The sequence below is a fragment of the Ovis aries genome, chromosome 1 (assembly GCF_016772045.2).
Source record: "Ovis aries strain OAR_USU_Benz2616 breed Rambouillet chromosome 1, ARS-UI_Ramb_v3.0, whole genome shotgun sequence".
NCBI classification, from domain to species: Eukaryota; Metazoa; Chordata; class Mammalia; order Artiodactyla; family Bovidae; genus Ovis; species Ovis aries.
In genome coordinates this window covers 27,760,097-27,779,620 of record NC_056054.1, presented here as the reverse complement: position 1 = coordinate 27,779,620, position 19,524 = coordinate 27,760,097, and the positions used below count along the sequence as shown (strand labels likewise).

Below are 19,524 nucleotides of genomic sequence, written 5' to 3'. Positions count from 1 at the left end.
CCATTTTACAATCCAGTCTACAACATTGCACAGAGTGATCTTTCTAGAATGCAGCCGGTCTTGTCACCAACACCCCTTTCCACTTTCCTGCTTAAAGCCCTTCATCTGTTTTCCTTGCATTTAAATCCAACAGCCTTGGGTTTTAACCCAAACTCCTTAACATGGGTTATAAGGTCCTTTGTGATTAGTCTTGTACCTCTTCTCCAACTGAATTACTATATTCTCAACTTTTTTTTTTTCTTTTTCTGTATTATAACCAAAAAGTTCTGAGCCCTCTGTCTGGAACATTTTCTTCAGGAAGACTTAACTTTGTCCCCTAGACTGAATTAGGAGCCCCTGCATGAGCTGCCATAGTATTCTGTGCTTCCCCTATTTATAAATTTGATGCCTACATTATAATTGCTTATATGCTCCTTGACTGCCATCACTGTATTCCCAGCACATGACACACAGTAGATGCTCAGTAAATTATGCTAACCTCAAATCCCATGGATGGAGGAGCCTGGTAGGCTGCAGTCCACGGGGTCGCTAAGAGTGGGACACCACTGAGCAACTTCACTTTCACTTTCAGACACATTAGACACATAGACCATGCTCTTTCAGCTATACTTTACTATGTGGTTTCATACCCCCAAGCCTGAAATTACCTTACAGCATGATTGGAGTTGGGTGTCCTTTAAATTTTCTCATCACTTTTTGATATTTGCCATGTCTCCAGATGCCCAGATTCATCAATTACATTATAATTTTTATAATTTCACTCTTGGAAAATAACCCTGTGGTAATTACCCAATGTCTCTAAATACTTAACTCTATTACCACCTCAAGACTGTTGTGAAAATTCAAAGAAAATTCAAAGAAATTAAACACACTCAGCCTAGGGGCTGACATTTATTAAGTGATTCCCTTATCTTTTTTATACAAGTCCCTTGTTACCACCCACATCCAGTGTTTTTTTAATAAGATGCCTTATAGCAATTTGGAGTTTGAAAAGTAGTTTTCAATTTCCAAGACATTGTTTTTTATTCTTGCAATAGTTCTGCCAGATGTGTAACATTACTGCTGCTGCTGCTGCTAAGTCGCTTCAGTCGTGTCTGATTCTGTGCGACCCCATAAACGGCAGCCTGCCAGACTCCCCCGCCCCTGGGATTCTCCAGGCAAGAGTACTGGAGTGGGTTGCCATTTCCTTCTCCAATGCATGAAAATGAAAAGTGAACATTACTATGCTCACTTTAAAGATAAGAAACCTGAGGTCCAAAAAGTTTAATCAGTTCACCTTTGGTCACAGTGAATCACTGTCACACGAGGGATTATTTTAACACAAATCTCCAGTGACATTCCCCCCACCCACCACCCCAGCACCCACTCTTCATTCTATTATCAATACTTTTTCGGGGAGAAAAGTAGTAACGGCAAGATTGGGAATGAGATTCAGGGACGACGCCAGGAGTCGGACACTACTGAGCAACTTCACTTTCATGCATTGGAGAAGGAAATGGCAAGCAGCCTGAAGACAGAATAGTGCTATAGTCGCGCGTGCTCAGTCGCGTCTGACTCTTTCGCAGGCCCTCAAAATGATGCCATTTCAGCACTGTCTCTAGAAACAAATCCGTTTTCCATTTGGCTGGAACTTAGACGAGCTAAAGCAGGTTTCTAATAAGAGTTTAGTTGCCCTTGGCCTAATCAAGGAGGAAAAAATTTTCCACAGCCGAGAAAACATTCGCAGTCAACCACTTAGGCCTGAAAACACACGAGCTTCCTGGACAGTAGTTCACAGTCCTGATTCAAACTGCGGAGAAAAAGTAAACACCAACACACAGGTTCACTGTGGATGATTTTGGCTTTATTGGTTTGGAACCAGTATTTTTTAGGTGCTCCGTCCGAGGCGATTCAATTGCGCGGATGGAGTGGGAGATCAAACATTCAAAACTTAACTCTTACTCACAACAACTCATCTAGAGACCAGTGAGGCAAAAAGGGGAAAAAGTGAGGTAGAAAGAGATAAAATGGAGAATAAGTGCGGGAGAGTTAGTTGCAAAAAAAAAAAAAAAAAAATGGCAAGGTCCACTGTGGATTTAGGGAAAGCGTCGCTGAGAAGTTTCTTGAACTGATTTTTAAACAGCAGAGTTCAGTCGGAGCCAACGTTAGAGACGCGCCGCGCCGCGCTGCGTTCTCCCAAGAGGTCGGATCCTTTAACCCTGTTTTACTGATGGGACGACCTAGGTTCAGAGACGGTGAAGGGCCTATTTCGACTCACACTGTTGGGTATCCTAATTGAAACTGGAGCCTGGGCCTCAAGCCCAATGGGGATACTGACGAACAGCCCTCACCCTCTCCCAGTCGCAGGCCGAGGGGGCGGAGCTGAACAGACTTCGCCTCCGGGGGAAAGGGGCTTTATTCCGGCGGGAAGGGAAAAGTCGCCTGGTCCCATCTCCGGAAGTGGGAGGAGAGAGGGAGTCGCTCCGCGACGCACGATGACGTTTCCTAACGTCACTTCCTCGCGCCGCAGTAAACGTCAGTGTTGGGCGCCTTTAGCGGCGGTGCGGATTGCTCTTAAAAGTTTGGTCTTGTCTCCGTTTTGCGAGCCATGGAGAGTGACTTTTACCTGCGTTACTACGTGGGGCACAAAGGCAAATTCGGCCACGAATTCCTGGAATTTGAGTTCCGGCCCGACGGTGAGAGAAGCCTCCCGGCTCCCCGGGAGCGAGGACTATGCCTGGGGGCGGGAGAGTGGGGGGGCCGGGGATCCGTAATGTACGAAAAACTAGAGGAAGGGACCAAGGGTGTGAGGCGCCGATTTGGAAGGAACGATCCTTGTCCGCCCCACTGATTCTTCCTGTCCGTGTGCTGGGGCTTCTGTTTAGTGACGATTTTGACCATATTGCTTTATTCAACGAACCTTTCTTGAGCACCTATCTGTGCCAGTCTCACTTCCACAATCTGGGGTGTAGGAGTGAACGATAAACAAGCTTCCTCTCTCGTGGAGCTTGTATTCTTTTACTGGGAGGTCGTAAACAAAAAAATATCCCAGATAGTGTTGAGTGATCAGAAAATAAAATGATGGAACAATTGCTGATGGGCCGCTTTAAGGAAGGATAGCTATTGGAGAACTCGCTGAAGAGCCGGTGTTCGAGCTGAGCTCTGATTGACAAAGAAGGAGCCAGCTCGGGAAAAGAACATTCTAGGCAGAGATGAGCTAGGCATGTTTCAGGTGGCCATTGTGGCTGAAGAGCAGTGAAAACTCCGGGGAGAATAGTAGGAGATGATGTCAATTAGGTAGGCAGGGGCCACCTCATACAGTCTTGGTGAGTTTGGATTTTTTTTTCTAAGTGCAGCAGGAAGCAATTGGGAAGTTTTAAGCAGAGGTGTAATCTATTTTTGAGAAAGTATTGTAATTATTAGGTGCAGAATAGGCAAGAATGAAAACTACTTAACAGGAGATGGTTACAGTTGTTAAGAGAAAAAGGATGTTGGTTAGAACTATAACAGGAGATGGTTACAATTGTTAAGAGAAAAAGGATGTTGGTTAGAACTAGAGTGATAGTAAAAGTAGAGAAGGATTTAGGATACAGTTGGAGGCAGAACCAATAGGACTTTGCCAATTGATAGGATTTGGTGAGGGACCAATATGGTGAAGGAAAAGGAGTGAAAGATGGCAGAAAGCTTCCACTAAATGAAGGCATAAAAAATGAGCTTCTTGTAGTTCAGTTGCTAAGACTCTTTGGGACCCCATGAATGAACTGACAAGCCCAAATTGTGGAGAAAGTTATGTTAACAATGATAAGACAGTGTATAAGGTGTTGTAGAAAGAAACAGAAAAGACTCTGGGAGTGGAAAGAAGGCACCTAACCCATACATCGTTTACGGGTGAACTGTATTTTGGTTAACTCCAGCTCTGTGTGAGAGTCCTGTTGTAGGAATGAGGCTGGAAATGAGCTCAGCTTAGCCGGAAGCCACATTGAGGATTTTGGACTTTATCAAGAAGGTAGTGGGGAGCCGTTGTCAGTATTAAAATGTCAATATTAGAGTGACCCAATTGGATCCATCTGTTACTGTTTCACTCTGTCCACTCTACGGAGAATGAACTGAATGGAGAGAGACTTGAGGCAGAGACACAGTGCAGTAAGGCATCAGTTGTTTTCACTCTTTTTAGTGTGCCTTCTATAGGGAAAAAATTATCTCCTTTATTTCCTTTTATCTTCTTCATATCCACCATATATACCCAAATCAGCCTGTTTGATGAACAATGTTACAGAGGGCCTTGTATACCAAAAATGCTCAATAATAAAACCACAGCTTTTCTATCATGTTTAGAAAAGGAATAGATCAGTGTTTCACAGTCATATGTAAATATATGTAAAAACCATTTTATAGTTTTCAGAAACTTTCACAATTCTTTTGAGCCTCTGAAGGCCCTGTGTGTAGGTAGGTTATCAATCACTCCTATTTTCAGCTGAGGACATTAGCCAGCTGAGATACAATTTGCCAGTCACAAGAGTCTGTTCTTTTATCACACCTGAGCTGTCTTTTGCAAGAATTGTAAATCATTGTCAGCTGTAGTTTTGGCTAGAAGGTTATTTAATAGTGTTCACTGGGGAAAAAAAATAAATAACTTAAAGTTTGAGAATTGTTTTATTTAGTGGAAACACTGGGGACATAAGCCTGGGAGACAGGCTCTCAGATAGCTTTGAGGGACTATTCTGAAGAGGTGAGGGATGAGCCAGGATATATAGGAGGTTTTAGAGGGGAAAAAAAACCCAAAACAAACAAAAAACAGGTAGAACATCTAAAGGTTACTGTTAATAAAATACCAGACATCTAAAGTTAATGAAGTTAGCATTTTTCTTTGTATGGGAGGATGCTGGGCTCTTTGAAATCATTCCTTTGATATTCACCTTAACTGTCCAGGACCAGCATCCTGTTTTCAACATCCTGAATCCCCTCAGAGTGCACCCTTGGGGAAGGGGCTGGGGGTGGTGTGGCTGCAGTGGCTGATGGCTTAATGGCTTCAACAGCCTTTGTTTACTGACAAGGCAGGTGGCATTTTTTTGTTCACCAAAGCCTAAAGTGAAAAACTGAAAAGACTAGTGTTGCTGAAACACCAGAGGGGTAAATACTAAAACTATTAGACACTTTGAAGGGTAAGTTAGGATACATTTTAAGCAATAGCTGATAGTCTTGGTAGGCTAATGACGCTTTCTTTATGTTTTTATTATATATTGAATTTGTTTTTTGTCCCTCACAGGGAAATTGAGATATGCCAACAACAGCAATTACAAAAATGATGTCATGATCAGAAAAGAGGTAATGAATCTTCTGAGGGCCTTTCATTCACTACCATTTAGCCTTGTGTCCTGTTTTTATTCTTTCTGGGAGTAATGAAAGTGAAGGCGCTCAGTCGTGTCCGACTCTTTGCGACCCCATGGACTGTAGGCTCCTCCATCCATGGGATTTTCCAGGCAAGAGTACTGGAGTGGGTTGCCATTTCCTCCTCCAGGGGATCTTCCTGACCCGGGATCAAACCCAGGCCTCCTGCATTGCAATTGTGGGCAGACACTTTACCGTCTGAGCCACCAGGGAAGTCCAATCTGGGAGTAATACTGAAAGATAAAGAATAGGAAAGTATAAATGTCTCTGTAGACGGCTTCTAAAGTTTTTCTCAAATCCTCTTTTAGTTTTTCTTTAATAGTGATGAGTTAATAACTGGTAATCATTGAAGTCTTGCAGATCTTGGTTTTGAACCTTGAATCTTTTACTAACATGTGACCTTGGGAAAATTTCCTGGTTGAGCTTGATAAGTCTCAGTTGCTTCATCTGAGAAACATACCTGTCACTAACTTAGTGTTTGATATATTCCTTGGTGGTGGTTGTTCAGTTGCTAAGTCATATCTGACTTTGCAACCCCATGGACTGCAGTACACCAGGCTTCCCTGTCCTTCAGTATCTCCCAGAGTTTGCTCAAAGTCATGTCCATTTAGTTGGTGATGTCCTCTAACTATCTCATCCTCTGTTGGCCTCTTCTCCTCCTGCCCTCAATCTTTCCCAGCATCAGAATCTTTACCAATGAGTTGGCTCTTTGCATCAGGTGGCCAAAGTATTGGAACTTCAGCTTCAAGATCAGTCCTGCCAATGAATATTCAGGACTTATTTCCTTTATGATTGACTGGTTTGATCTTCTTGCTATCCAAGGGACTCAAGTCTCCAGCACCCAGTTCAAAATCATCAATTCTTTGGCGCTCAGCCTTCATTATAGTTCAGCTCTCTCATCTGTATATAACTACTGGAAAAAAAAATAGCTTTGTTTATACGGACCTTTGTCAGCAAAGTGATGTCTCTGCTTTTTAATATGCTGTCTAGGTGGGAGGAGAAGGGGACGACAGATGGCATCATCGACTCAATGGACATGAGTTTGGGTGGACCCTGGTAGTTGGTGATGGACAGGGACGCCTGGTGTGCTGCAGTCCATGGGGTCGAAAAGAGTCAGAGCGACTGAGCGACGGCACTGAGCTAGATTTGTCATAGCATTTCTTCCGGGGAGCAAGTGTCTGTTAACTTCATGGCTGCAGTCACTGTCTATAGTGATTTTGGAGTCCAAGAAAATAAAGTCTGTCACTGTTTCCATTTTTCTCCCATCTGTTTGCCATGAAGTGAGGGGACCGGATGCCATGATCTTAGTTTTTTGAATGTTGAGTTTTAAGCCAGCTTTTTCACTCTCCTCTTTAACCTTCATCAAGAGGCTCTTTGGTTCCTCTTCACTTTCTGCCATTAGGGTGGTATCATCTGCATTCCCTGGTACCTAGCACTCAATAGAGCTCTTTTAATTTGCATTTGAGTAGGCAAAAGGGGAGTGTGGGAAAGCACTTAACATTGAATGCATGTTAGATTCTAGTCATGACACTAGGTACCACATCTGTAGTCCTATTTTAACCCCTATTGTAAGCCTCTATGATGGGTGGTGTTACATATCCTTTACAGATAAGACATTGAAGACCTATATATCAATTATGGGGCTTGTTCAAAGTTACTTTTCCTAGTAAGAAACTGAGCAGGAATTTAGACCTCTGCCTGCCTTTGTGAAGTCCGTGTTTGGTGTGATTTCTGCCACACCATTGAACTTCATTAAAGCCATTCTTTCCTTTTAATTGCTTTGTCACATTTGAAAATGTCTTAATAGTATATTTTCATACTGTAATATTTAATTAGCGATCAGTATTAAGCTTACCCATACATGTCAGCATCTTCACTTTTTTTTAAAAGTAAAATGTAAAAGACGTGTCTGCTCTTCAGAAGCATGTCATTTAGTTTAAAATAACCTGAGTTACTCACAGATCTTTCTTTGGGGCTCAGGTGTGCAAATAGGTAAGGAGTAGGTCCATATGAACAGGATATACCAAGAAACAAACAACTAGATGTGGGATTGAGGTGTAGTCATTGGGCTCTTCTGACCCTGCCGTCCTCTTAGCATGCTGAAGTCAAGCTGGAATGTCTTCACTTTTACAGAGGTGCCAGAAATAAATCTTCATTAGTCTTTTTTTTTTTTTTTTTAATCTTTCATCACTATCTGAGTCAGAACGCTGCTTAGAGATACAATTTAAATTCTGTTTTTTAACTTGTTTTCAGGCTTATGTACATAAAAGTGTGATGGAGGAACTGAAAAGAATAATTGATGACAGTGAAATTACCAAAGAGGATGATGCTTTGTGGCCTCCTCCTGACCGAGTGGGCCGGCAGGTGAGTGTTTTAGCAGCTACCCACAGTGCAGAAATCTTACAAATAAGATAAAGCTTCCTGCTCTGCATATGACACTGAATGTACTCAGTATGTGTGCGTGTTCTGGAGCCCTGCACCGAGCAGGTCACTGGCACCTTGGTCTAAGGCGGCACGAAGCCCACACGGAGGACCAGGGACAGCAGGTGGAGCTGCGGACCACCTGGAGCCCAGCCCTGAATTTCTTCTTCTGGTCCACCTCCCGCTTCTTGAGAGTATTTGCTACCCACGTTTCTTACTGAGTAACCACTATGGACAAAACACTGTGAAGATAGCAAGATAAATAAAACATAGTCATGTCAACAATGTAATGGAAAGTCATGCCAGCAACTAAGTCTATCTGTAAATTTCTGGCTTAGATATTTATTCTGCAAGCATTGTGGTAATTAAAAAATAAAAGCCACTGTCATATTTGACCAAATTAATAGGAAAGATTCTTCTTTCTACTTTAATGCTGCCTTCCAACTTCTAATTGATTTCACTGTGTCTTCTTTTGTCCTGTAGAGCCCATTTTTTCTTTCCTGGAGTGACAGTAATCTTTTAAAATGTAGATTTGTTTATATATTCCACTGATATTAAACTCTGGCTTCCCACTGCATTTAAAATAAAATCCGAACTCCCAGCTTACCTTCTACCATTTTCGCCATCTCTCACTGGATTTAAATCTCATTGGTCTTATTTCTGTTACTCAGATTCACCTAGGTGCTTCTTCAGTTTAGAACCTTTGTGTCTGCTACATATTGCCTGGAACATTCTATCTGAGACTGTCTGTATTATTGAGGTCTTCAAATGTCACTTCTTCACTGATGTCTTAAGAGCCTATCTAATTTAAAATGCCTTTTCTTATCACTTAAATAAGATCTGGCTTTTGTCTTCATAGCATTCATCATTGTCTGAAATTGTCTTGTTTGGTTTCCCTTATGCGTGATGATGAATATTCTCAAGCATCTAAAAATAATGAACTTGATCTACATATAAAAACTTTGTTGAAAATAAACAAAAACCAAAATAAATTAACAAACCAACTGGAACCACATAGATACAAAAAACAGAGTTGTGGTTATTAGAGGGAAGGGGCTGAGTGTACAAAATTTGTAAAGGGAATCAACTGTATGGTGACAGAAACTTAAATTTTTGGTGGTTAGCCCAGTATAATACAGAAGTAGAAATAGAATATTGTACTTATGTAACAAACCAATTTTAACTCAATATGGAGATTCCCTGGTGATCAGTGGTTAGAACTTGGCGTTTTCACTACCGAGATCCCACAAGCCATGCCCTGTGGCTAAAAACAAAAAACTGCAATGTAATCTAAAACCATGAGTGGAAATACATTCCAACTTCTGGGCAGGCAGGAGAATAGAGTGGGAGGTGGGTCTAAACTATAATATTTGTCTTGAAAAACTGACACAAGTACAAAATATTAACATTTCAAGTCTGAATGTTAAGAAGTAGAACTCAGGGGACTTCCCCTGTGGTCCAGTGGCTAACACTCCATGCTCCCAATTCAGGGGGCCCCGGGTTCGGTCTCTGCTCAGGGACCTAGATCCCACATGCCTCAACTAAAGATCCTGCATGAAGACCAGCACAGCCAAATAAATTAAATAACTATTTTTTAAAAAGAAGTAGAGCTCAATAGGTTGTAAGTTCCACAAGGGCAGAAATCTTTGGTTTTGCTGATCTGTCCCATAGACCCCCCCCAATTCCCCGCCCAATAGATTTTTTTTTTCTTTTTAAGATTGTGGTACTTCTTTCATTCTTTAGAAATTCAGGCCCAAGGGCATACAACTAGTAAGTGAAAAAGCTGGGATTAACTCAAGGTCTGGAATTCCTTTCCTTGTCCAATGTTGCCCTTAAATGTTAGATTCTTGTATTTGTAAAACAGATTTATACATGTTACTCCACCTTGTTAACAATGAAAACTCCTATATGAAACACAAATGTAAATTCTTCCAAATGTGGAGCCTCACAGACACAACTAAGTATAAGCTATTCAAGCACTAAACCAGTATTTAGGTCATACCATTTATCTGTTTCTAGTACCCAGTACAGTCTAGGGCTCAGGTTGGTCTTGGTAATGTGGCCATCTGTATTAGAGTTCATGTGATTTGGAAGATGATGAACCCTTCTCTTGTGTGATGAAAACCAATTCGGATTGATATTTCTTTCAATGTTTCTAGGAGCTTGAAATTGTCATTGGAGACGAACACATTTCTTTCACAACATCAAAAATTGGTTCCCTTATTGATGTCAATCAATCCAAGTAAGTACACATGATCCTTATAGTCTGTTTTCGAGCATGCTGATATGAAACCCATAATCAAATTGAGACTCTTATGGTAAGATAATAATCTGGTACAAATCTAAGAACTGGCCAGCTTTGTCCCCATCAATAGAGAGACTCCCAGATTATCTTCAAGGGCTTGCTCTGTTTGCTTTTGGTGTTTTAGTCAGTCGTCGTCAGTGAGCGCTTCTCAGTGATGCACCCACAGAGTAATGCCATAGGGGCAGCCAAAGTGGGAGAGTCTGGCCAAAACAAAAAGCAACTGCTGGAAATACCTATGAAATCAGTGAGTCTGGGTACCTTCCTCAGTGTTGGTTATTCAGATTGCACATCTTAAAGCCTGACTTTAGTGAAACTTGAAATCATTTAGAATATAAATTTTAAAATTAGTTTTTGCGAGGGTAAATTATTGAGACATGAATACACTATACACAGAATCATTAGAATTTGGCAGCCTCTTTGTCTCTTGTGTTTTGAGGATTTGGGATTAGATATAGTTCACTTTCAGTACATGTTGGGCATAGTTGTCTTCCTATGAACAGTCTCCTGTTCTTACCCACTTATGCTATAGTAAGGTTGAGTGAGTCTCTTGGTCCTGCTTAGCACTACCTCTTAAAAAGGAAGTTTTCCTAATTCTGAAAGTAATATGTGCTTACTGTAGAAAATATAGGAAATACAGAAATGTAGAAAGGTGAAAATCACCCATAAAATTATCAGTTAGATAACCATTAATATTAAAGTATTTCTGTGTTTTTCCTGTGCTTTAAAAAAGTCTTTTAAAGCACAAAAAATGAATTGAGATCAACAGTCTCTTACTTTAATCATGATTTTTTTCTACTTAATATAAGCATTTCCTTCTTTAAAAACCTTAATGTTTTAAATTACTTCTTAATATTCCATTTTAATGTATATAGAATTTTTCTTCTTTTTGGACATTTGGTTGTTTTCAAAGTTTTAATTCTGTAAATACTTCTTACGAGGAATATCCTGGTACGTAAGTAATCTGGGTTATTAAATGGTAATTTTTGCTGAGTTTTTTCAGCTTTTTTAACATCTTTTTCCTCTTGCATTACAGGGATCCAGAAGGCTTACGAGTATTTTATTATCTTGTCCAGGACCTGAAGTGTTTGGTCTTCAGTCTTATTGGATTACACTTCAAGATTAAGCCAATCTAGATGGAACATTGGTGTGGACACAAGGGGGGTGGGAGTGCTGCTTTTAATTACCATTATCTAGACATTTTTGTGTATATCAGGGCAGTATTTTTTTTATAAACTATAAATGATTGTCTTTAATAAATACATAACAAAAAGCAATTTTTTTTTAAATTTTATAAAGACCTGAACATGTGAACTTGTCTCAAATTACTTTTTAACACTAGGTTCTTATGTGAAGTATTGCCAAAAATCTAATCAACTCTGTACATATAACTACCAGTTTATAGGAAGTAAAAGATTAGAGAAACATGCTAAAAAATAACTGGAAATCCAATCAGTAACCAGAGGAAACTCCAGGATAAGTGATCTGATTTCTTAAAAAAAAAATAAGCTGCAAACATAAATGGAGATGGAGTGGGAATGTTAAAGAAGATTTGAGAGACATATAATCACATAATCAATACAATGTTCGAACCCTGCTTGGATCATGATTCAGGAAATGTAAAGTTGCCATCAGTAGGAAAATTTAAATACTCCATATTTGGTATTAATGAAATGTTAATTTTTTAGGGAGTAAAGTGGTATGGTTGATATTTTGATTTTTTTCATCTAGCTTTACTGAGGTATAATTGAGGTTGGAGGGTTTTTTGGTTTTTTCACTTATTTTTATTTTTGGCTGTGCTAGTCTTCGTTGCTGCTCGGGCTTTTCTGTAGTTGTGGAGAGCAGGGGCTACTCTTGTATCGCTGGGCTTCTCACTGTGCTGGTTTTTCTTGTGGAGAATGAACTCTAGGGCACAGGCTTAGCAGTTGTGGCACATGGGCTCAGTAGTTGTGATTTCTGGGCTCTAGAGCACAGGCTCAGTAGTGGTGGTGCATGGGCCTAGTTGCTCTGCAGCATGTTGGATCCCCAGACCAGGGTTCAAACCCATGTCTCCTGCATTAGCAGGTGGATTCTTTACCACTGAGCCACCAGGGAAGCTGGAAGTTGGAGTTTTAAAAATCACTTTTAAAGATACATCTGAAACTTTCACTATGGGGATGTATACTTGGTTTAATATATTCTAAAGTGGCTAGTCTCAAAATCTTTCCAATAATTCATTTTAAAGTCAGAATTCTAACAGCCATTTAAGAAGCACCTAGTTGGTATAGATAGTGGGATTTGTTCAGCAGGTAGATCTGCAGGAAATTTTTCTTGCTACTAGGTTGCATGGCTTCCTTAGGCAAACTGCTGACTAAACAGATAGTGGGCACCGTCTTGCTAAATCTCATTTGATTGAGGGGAGGTGATAAAGCTAAGCTCAACATTTCTCCAGTGGCCAACTTGGGACAGGTCCCAAATAGTCCTGAGCAAGTGTTTCCCCAACACATGCCCTACTTTGACTCCAAAGATCACAGACACACACACCCTACTCTGCCTCCTTCATACACACACCCTACTTTGCCTCCTTCACACACACACACATGCCCCTACTTTGCCTCCTTCAAAGATCACAGGGTCCCAGGACTTCCCTGGTGGTCTAGCACCTGGCACCGCAGGGGACATGAGTTAAATCTCTGATCTGGGAAGATTTCTACATGTTGCGGAGCAACTAAGCGCATGTGCCAACAACTAATGAGTCCTAGAGACTAGCTTCTGTTTGCTGCAACTAGAGAAAGCCCATCTGCAGCAATGAAGACCCAGCACAGCCAAAAATAAATACCGGGGAGAAAAAAAGATCACAGGGTCCCAAAGATACACACACACACACACCCTACTTTGCCTCCTCCAAAGATCACGGGGGGCGGGGGGGGGAATGGAAAAAGGGCAGCAAGTTAGCTGCCGATCTGGGACCTGAGATGTAGGGGTTCTGTCTGCAGTGCACCCTCTGCTATTGAAGGGTACCTGGCGGCAATCAGGTAAGTTTGTGGCAAAGTAGACATCAAAAGAGTCGCTCCAAATTTTAAACAGTCTAGACCTCAGGAGGCTATAAAAGCCTCAAACAGGCTGTTCTTTGTAATGCTTACAGCTCCTGTATGGTCTCAGAGGAGCCCTGGACAAAAGCACAGGTTGAGTGAATGTATGCTAGAGCAAACCGGGAACCCAGAGAAGAGTAAGCTGAAGGGGAGTGCCCAGTCTTGCGGACCACCGGCAGGACATGCACACGAGACAACCCTCCGAAAGGTCCCCTGGGTAAAGAGGTACGAGCAGTTTAAAGAAAATCGTCTCCCAAATCTGCGAAGCCGGCCCTGGGCAGCGTGAACTGACGTGATCTAAGATGCATCGGCGGGCAGGCAGGGAGAGCCGGGGCAAGGTTGGGTGAAGGAAGGCAGAATAGTGAGGACCCGGCAGAGGTTTCGGGCAGAACTGTCTTGTTTGGTGCGACGTCCCTCAAACTGACTTGCCGTTCAGTAAATATCTAATTACCGATTGCTGGAGGGGGCCTTCCGCGGGTCTGAACCCCGGCTAATTGCGGTCTCAGACTACCTCCACAAGACGGCTTTGCCTAAAAGACCGGGTGCCCTGGGAAAGCAGCGGCCCGCGTACCCCCGCCTCCAGGCCCCGCCCAGAGCCGCACCGAGGGTGCGCAGGCAGCGCCCGCCGTTTACGACGAGCCGCAAAGCAGTGACCGCAGCAAGCGCTGGGTGGGCCGGGCTGCTATGGGGGTAAGTGGGAGCGAGCCGCCGACAGGGCAGGAGCGGGCAGGTGGCGAGAACCTAGGAGGCAGGAGATCGCGCCACGAGGGATGGAGGAGAGAGGGCTTGTGCTGAGAAGGAGCCGGGAGGCAAAGCTCGTGCGGGAAGGGAGGACAGGGGCGGGGCAGGGGCTGCGCAGGCGCTGTTGACGCAGTCGCCATGGCGCCCCTTCTCTCAGAAAATCGCGCTGCAGCTCAAAGCCACGCTGGAAAATGTCACCAACCTCCGGCCAGTGGGCGAAGACTTCCGGTGGTACCTGAAGGTGAGGCTGGAGGGGCGGGGCTCTAGACGTCTAGGCTGCAGGCACTTCTGGGCTCTGGTGGGGGCGCCAAGGCCCGGCTCGCGTAAAACTTTCCCATCCTGATCTCAGTAGTGAACAGGAGCTTTCTCTCGGGCAAGATGAGAAATCCTTATTAAATGTTCTCTTTTCTCCTGGGTAGAATTTTATGTTATCTTTTTAAAAGTTTATTGATTAATTCTTAATTAGCAGTGTCTTGAAGTTCCTTTTGTAATTTTTGTCTCCGTTAAATGTTTCATGTTATGTAAACAGACACTAAATGAAAGACTATTTGCAGGGATCTTGTGATTATTTAGTAAGAGTAATTTCACCTCTTTTCTTGATTAGGTTTTATTTTTGTGCAGGGCTCCATCCTTACTTCCCCAACCCATATTTGTAAATCTGGTACCCTAGTGGCATGGTCTACAGAGGTCCTCGCCTCATTTGAGCAGTTGAGGCCCTTCACTTTCCCACATTCCGGAGCTTCTCATCTGTTTTCCTTCTTGTCTAAATTCCAATATCCTTCAATACCTGGAAAAAAATCCCTTTTTCAGGAAGCCTTCTGACCACGTTTATTTTCAAATTTTTTGAAACCCGAATGCCGTGTCTTACTTGAGGAATTGATGGTCTCTAGCTTCAAGAAGCAAATTTAGAGAAGGAGACAAAGAAATAGAGTAGCAACAGAGTGATAAGTGTTTCTACCAGCAACCTCCAGGGCCTGTGAGAACACAGGGGAAGCTCCTAACTCAGTGAGTGTTGTGGGGACTTTGAAGCCATTTCTGTACCACATGAGCTTTGACTCCGTAGCCAGACTGAGCACTTCTTAGAGGAGGATGGGCCCGTCACCGTGAGAAACACTTTGCCCAGAGATTAGTCCTGTTGTGTCCTTGGATGGCTGATAAGATTGTGAGCCTGCCCACCTCACCCCGTTCTTGCCCTTCCCTCAGCATCTGCCCAGCTGAGCCAACTACTTTACTAATACTCTTTTTCCCTCTCCTCAAGATGAAATGTGGCAACTGTGGTGAGATTTCAGAGAAGTGGCAGTACATTCGGCTGATGGTAACTGCTCCCCCCACCACTGTATCCACACAAACACAGGTCTCTGGGCAGGAGTCTGTGGCCCTAAGCTCTCTGGCCTTTGGACCCCACTTTCTGTGGTTTGGGAGGGCAGGCATTGGTGTGATCAGCACTGGGAACAATAGACTCTGGGATGTGAGGCAAGAGTTCAAAATCAAGGGGTCGTCCTTTTCTCAGTCTCAAGAAGCCTCCCCAGGATTCTTGTCCTGGCAAGTTCCTCACCCTGTCTGGGTCTTCATCTCTTTAACTGGATAATAAGTGGTAAGATTGGGTCTCCTGAGGACCCTTACACCTGACTGATATGTGACTAGAGGTTCTGTTTCCTGCTTGCCAGGACAGTGTGGCACTGAAGGGAGGCCGTGGCAGTGCCTCTATGGTCCAGAAGTGCAAGCTGTGTTCGAGGGAAAACTCCATTGGTAGGTAGGCCATGGATACTGCCTCTGCCAGGCTGGCCCACAGCTTTCTGGTACCAGACTGAAAGCATGCTCGTGTTACCTGTGGGTGGACGCAGGCCTGAGGTATCCAAGCCTCTACAGTAGACTCTTGCACAGAGCACCATCTGGGTACCTGGTAGGGCCAGGATGTGGACTCAAATCAACTTTGTCTTCTCTTTTACATTTCAGAGATTTTGAGCAGCACCATCAAGTCTTACAACGTAAGTTTCCCGCTGCAGTGGCAGGCATGGTGGGATTAGATCGAAGCTGGGAACCAGGAGGCCTGTGTTCCAGAGTTACATCTGCACCAGAGTGATGAGCTGCGGGACTGACTGACTCACATGCTAACTTGTTCCTTCATTCATTGTGTCAGTCATTTATTCACCTTACACTGCCTGAATGCCTGGGAGGAAAAAGACTCATAACCAGGCTACTGTAGGGCTTTCTTAAAAGTGCTGGGCTGTGGGAGCTCACGTGACCTCTGACCCAACCTGGCCACTCAGTTTCCAATGCTGGGAACACTTGCCTTGTCTATATCTTAGGACTAGTGAGCCTTCTCTGCATCCATGGGTGGGATAGTCCTTTGAATGGTGCATCCATCCTTGCTATCTGATTTTATTAGACATTTATTTATGTTACTGCATAGCGTATTAGTCCAGAAGTGAGGGGAGGGAATGTATGCTTTGGGTCTGTATTTAAAGAAGGGCAATTACTTTCTTTATCCATTCCTTATTTGGTGTTTTTGAAAAATGCCTGCCTTATGCCAAACTCTCAGCTTTGTCCTGAAGCTAAAAAATCACATAAGGACTTGCCCTCAAGTAAATCATAATCTAGTGAAAGAGACAGACCAGGAAACAGAACTACACCGAGGACAGGCACTTGGTTGGCATGCAGGAAGTGTTTCTACAGTGAACAGTGAGTGAACGAGAATGAATGTGTAGGTGTAGTCCCTGGGGCGTGTGGACCCAAGGGTCAGGTAGGCACAAATTTCGGTTATAGCACTCCACTCGGTGAGTATCCTCCACATGCATATCCCACTTCAAAGGCCTGAAGTCAGCTCCCGCCTTGACAGCATGGCAGACGGTTACCAAAAGGCCACAGCTAAGTGTACCAAGGCCCTTTGGATGATCTGGAAACCTTTTACCTCAGTATTCTTCTCATAGTTTTTACTTTGATAATTTTATCTACCATTTATTGACCAATGAGTCAGGTCCTATGCTGGGCACTTTACACCTAGTTCAGTCTCACGGTAAAGCTGTAGTGGGTTCCTCAGCTCCATCTGACAATCTTAGGCCCAGAAAGGAAGAGAAGCACAACTGTGTGTGAGCTCACATCCAGGCGCCCCAACCCGAAAGTCCATATTCAGAAAGACCTCACGGTGAGCCAGTGCCAAGGTGGCTTTCTTCCAGAGAGAGATGAGTAGCTCCTGAGGCCCATTCTGGGCTCACAGGGGCCGTGGGATCATCCTGGCTCCTCCTCAAACTTCCCTTATAGGCTGAAGACAACGAGAAGTTCAAGACAATAGTCGAGTTTGAGTGTCGAGGACTTGAACCAGTGGATTTCCAGCCCCAGGTACCTGTCTTCCCAGGGAACCTGTATATTTGGGGAAGGTGTATACTGCAGGAAGTGACAACAGAACTGTGCTTCCTGCAGACCGTGGAGCAGGAATTCGCCTTCGTAAGAATAATCATTGTCATCTCTTAAACAGCTAGTCTGTGTTGGACACCAGACTTGTTACTTTTAATGTTACCTCACTTCATCCTCACAGTAACCTTGTGAGGTTTATTCATCCAGTTTTTCAGGTGAGGAAAGAACTTCAGAGATTTTGTGACTTGCTCAGGGGAAGCAGTTAGTAAACACTGGAGCAGTAATTTGAACCCACATCAATCCAACTCCAGAGCCAGTGCTCATGGCACTAGATGTGTGTAGCATTTTCACCTCACAACCCTTTGAGGTAGGCAAAAGAGATTATATTGTTATCTGCATTTCATAAGAAAACAGGTCCAGAGAGGGAAGTGACATGCCTGGGGTCTTTCAGGAAACCAGGGGTGATGAAAGGGTTTACCCTATACCTCCTGCTTTCGAGGCCAGGACTCTTAATTTGGAGAAACCAGTCTTAGTCCCAGGGCAGCTGCTAGGCCCTGCGATCTCAGTATCCAGAAGATCTGGATGCTTCCAGAACAGTATCCCACACTGCGTCTGTGTCCTTCTGTGCCAGAGGGTTGTGAGATGGGTGGGCTCCCTGGCAGGCCCACCTGCCACACTGGTGCCTTCCCCTCCGATTAACTGCTGCCTTCCTGTCACCTGCAGGCCGGGTTTGCTGCCGAGGGTGTGGAATCGGGGACAGTCTTCAGTGACATTAACCTACAGGAGAAGGTACAGGACTTGGCGGGGCTGTGGGGAGCTATACAGCACCTGGTGGGAATTATCCTTTTGGTGAACAAGGCTCTTCAGCGAGATGCTGGCTCCACACTTTGTGCTTTTTGTTGGTGATTCTGGTTTTTACGATAACCCAACCTGTGGTGCTAAAGGGCTACCTAGTGATCACATGCAGGAAGGCTGGGATGTGCCTTTTGGAGAAAATACATCTTAGATAAGCTTTGTTTAGGTGTGAGATACAGTGCTGTTGGCCATGAGTCCAGTCTTAATGAATCAACTATATTCATACATACATACACACACATATATATTATTTAGATAAGGTGTTTTTAAACAGAAACATACATGAAACAAGGTTATGTATTGATTGGTTGAGGAAAATATTGTGATCAGATGCTCCCAGGAACCTAACCTGTATTTCCCCTGGAAGCAGTGAGTTCAATATTCACTAATTCAATGCTTGTGGGGACTTTATAGAACATTAACTACTATGAACACCAAGAGTCAACTGGACCACTGGAAAGGTTACTGCCTTGCAGATGAGGAAGGCTTGTGGTCAGGCCTCAGAAGAAGGAAGGACAAAAAATTCAATCTGCATAATGACAGTAACTGGATTTAATGAGCTCTCATGTGCCTGTCACCATGCCAAGTACTTTTACATGTGTTAACTCATTTCTTTCAACGTTCACCATAAAATCTATCGTTCCCTTTTTTAAAGCAGGACAGAACCAAGATTCAGGAAAGCTAGGGACTTGAAAAATCACAAAGCCAGAGGAGGAGGAATTCAGACCTGAGCAGTCTTTCCGTGTCCTGGGTCAGACATGCTCCTGAAGTCTGAGTTAGAGCCTGAGCTGTGCCTTTAAGTCCCAGTTCTCTTCTCCCCACGCTGTCCCAGGCTGCCTGAGGCTAACACTGCCCTTTTCCCCACAGGACTGGACTGACTATGACGAAAAGGCTCAGGAGTCTGTGGGAATCTACGAGGTCGCCCACCAGTTTGTGAAGTGCTGATCCCTCTTCCTGTACACTTGCCTCTAAGAACTGAAAAGGGACAATGTGCCCCAAGCAGAGGCTGGCCCCCTTGTCCCTCATCTCCTGGCAGTTGTGCAGGCCCTCGCAGCCTGCACACTCGGCTCTGCCGCAGCTCCCCGAGCCCCACCAATAAAGTCCCCATTTGTGCTACACCACTGGGTGCATGGCTACTCCACTCCTTCCACCCCTCTCCATGTTGGAGGGCTCTGATGGCCTCTTGACACCTTCCTGCAGTACCAAATCATAGCCTGATTCAGCTAGCAAAACAGGCGCACAGACTTCCCAAGGGCTCTCAACCGCCTGGGGAGTGCGCAGGCCGAGCCAGGGACCAAAGGTGTCAAGTTATTGCTACAGAGGGCAGCTGAGCCTGTGGAATGATGCTGAACCCAGCAGTCCTCACCCAGAACATTACATTGACCAGCTTGACCCTCAGGTAAACCCAGGCGT

At 43.9% G+C, this 19,524-nt stretch overlaps 2 protein-coding genes across 5 annotated transcripts; both read left to right on the top strand.

Annotated features, from left to right (window-relative positions):
- Positions 1–2,517: 2,517 nt before the first annotated feature.
- On the top strand, positions 2,518–11,367 carry MAGOH (mago homolog, exon junction complex subunit). The gene is made up of 5 exons (XM_004001993.5): positions 2,518–2,675; positions 5,246–5,304; positions 7,621–7,731; positions 9,948–10,030; positions 11,127–11,367. The coding sequence occupies exons 1-5, from the start codon at positions 2,588–2,590 to the stop codon at positions 11,224–11,226; spliced, it is 441 nt and encodes a 146-aa protein (XP_004002042.1). The 5' UTR covers positions 2,518–2,587; the 3' UTR covers positions 11,227–11,367.
- A 2,421-nt stretch (positions 11,368–13,788) lies between these two features.
- Positions 13,789–19,229, top strand: CZIB (CXXC motif containing zinc binding protein). Of its 4 annotated transcripts, none has more exons than XM_004001992.5 (8): positions 13,789–13,851; positions 14,060–14,143; positions 15,161–15,217; positions 15,570–15,651; positions 15,859–15,890; positions 17,164–17,241; positions 17,980–18,045; positions 18,979–19,229. In XM_004001992.5, the coding sequence occupies exons 1-8, from the start codon at positions 13,846–13,848 to the stop codon at positions 19,054–19,056; spliced, it is 483 nt and encodes a 160-aa protein (XP_004002041.1). In that variant the 5' UTR covers positions 13,789–13,845; the 3' UTR covers positions 19,057–19,229. The 4 variants fall into 4 exon arrangements, with proteins under 4 accessions (XP_004002041.1, XP_014947475.1, XP_042104194.1 ...); XM_015091989.4 differs by having other exon boundaries at positions 15,161–15,256; XM_042248260.2 differs by lacking the exon at positions 17,164–17,241.
- The last annotated feature ends 295 nt before the right edge of the window (positions 19,230–19,524 follow it).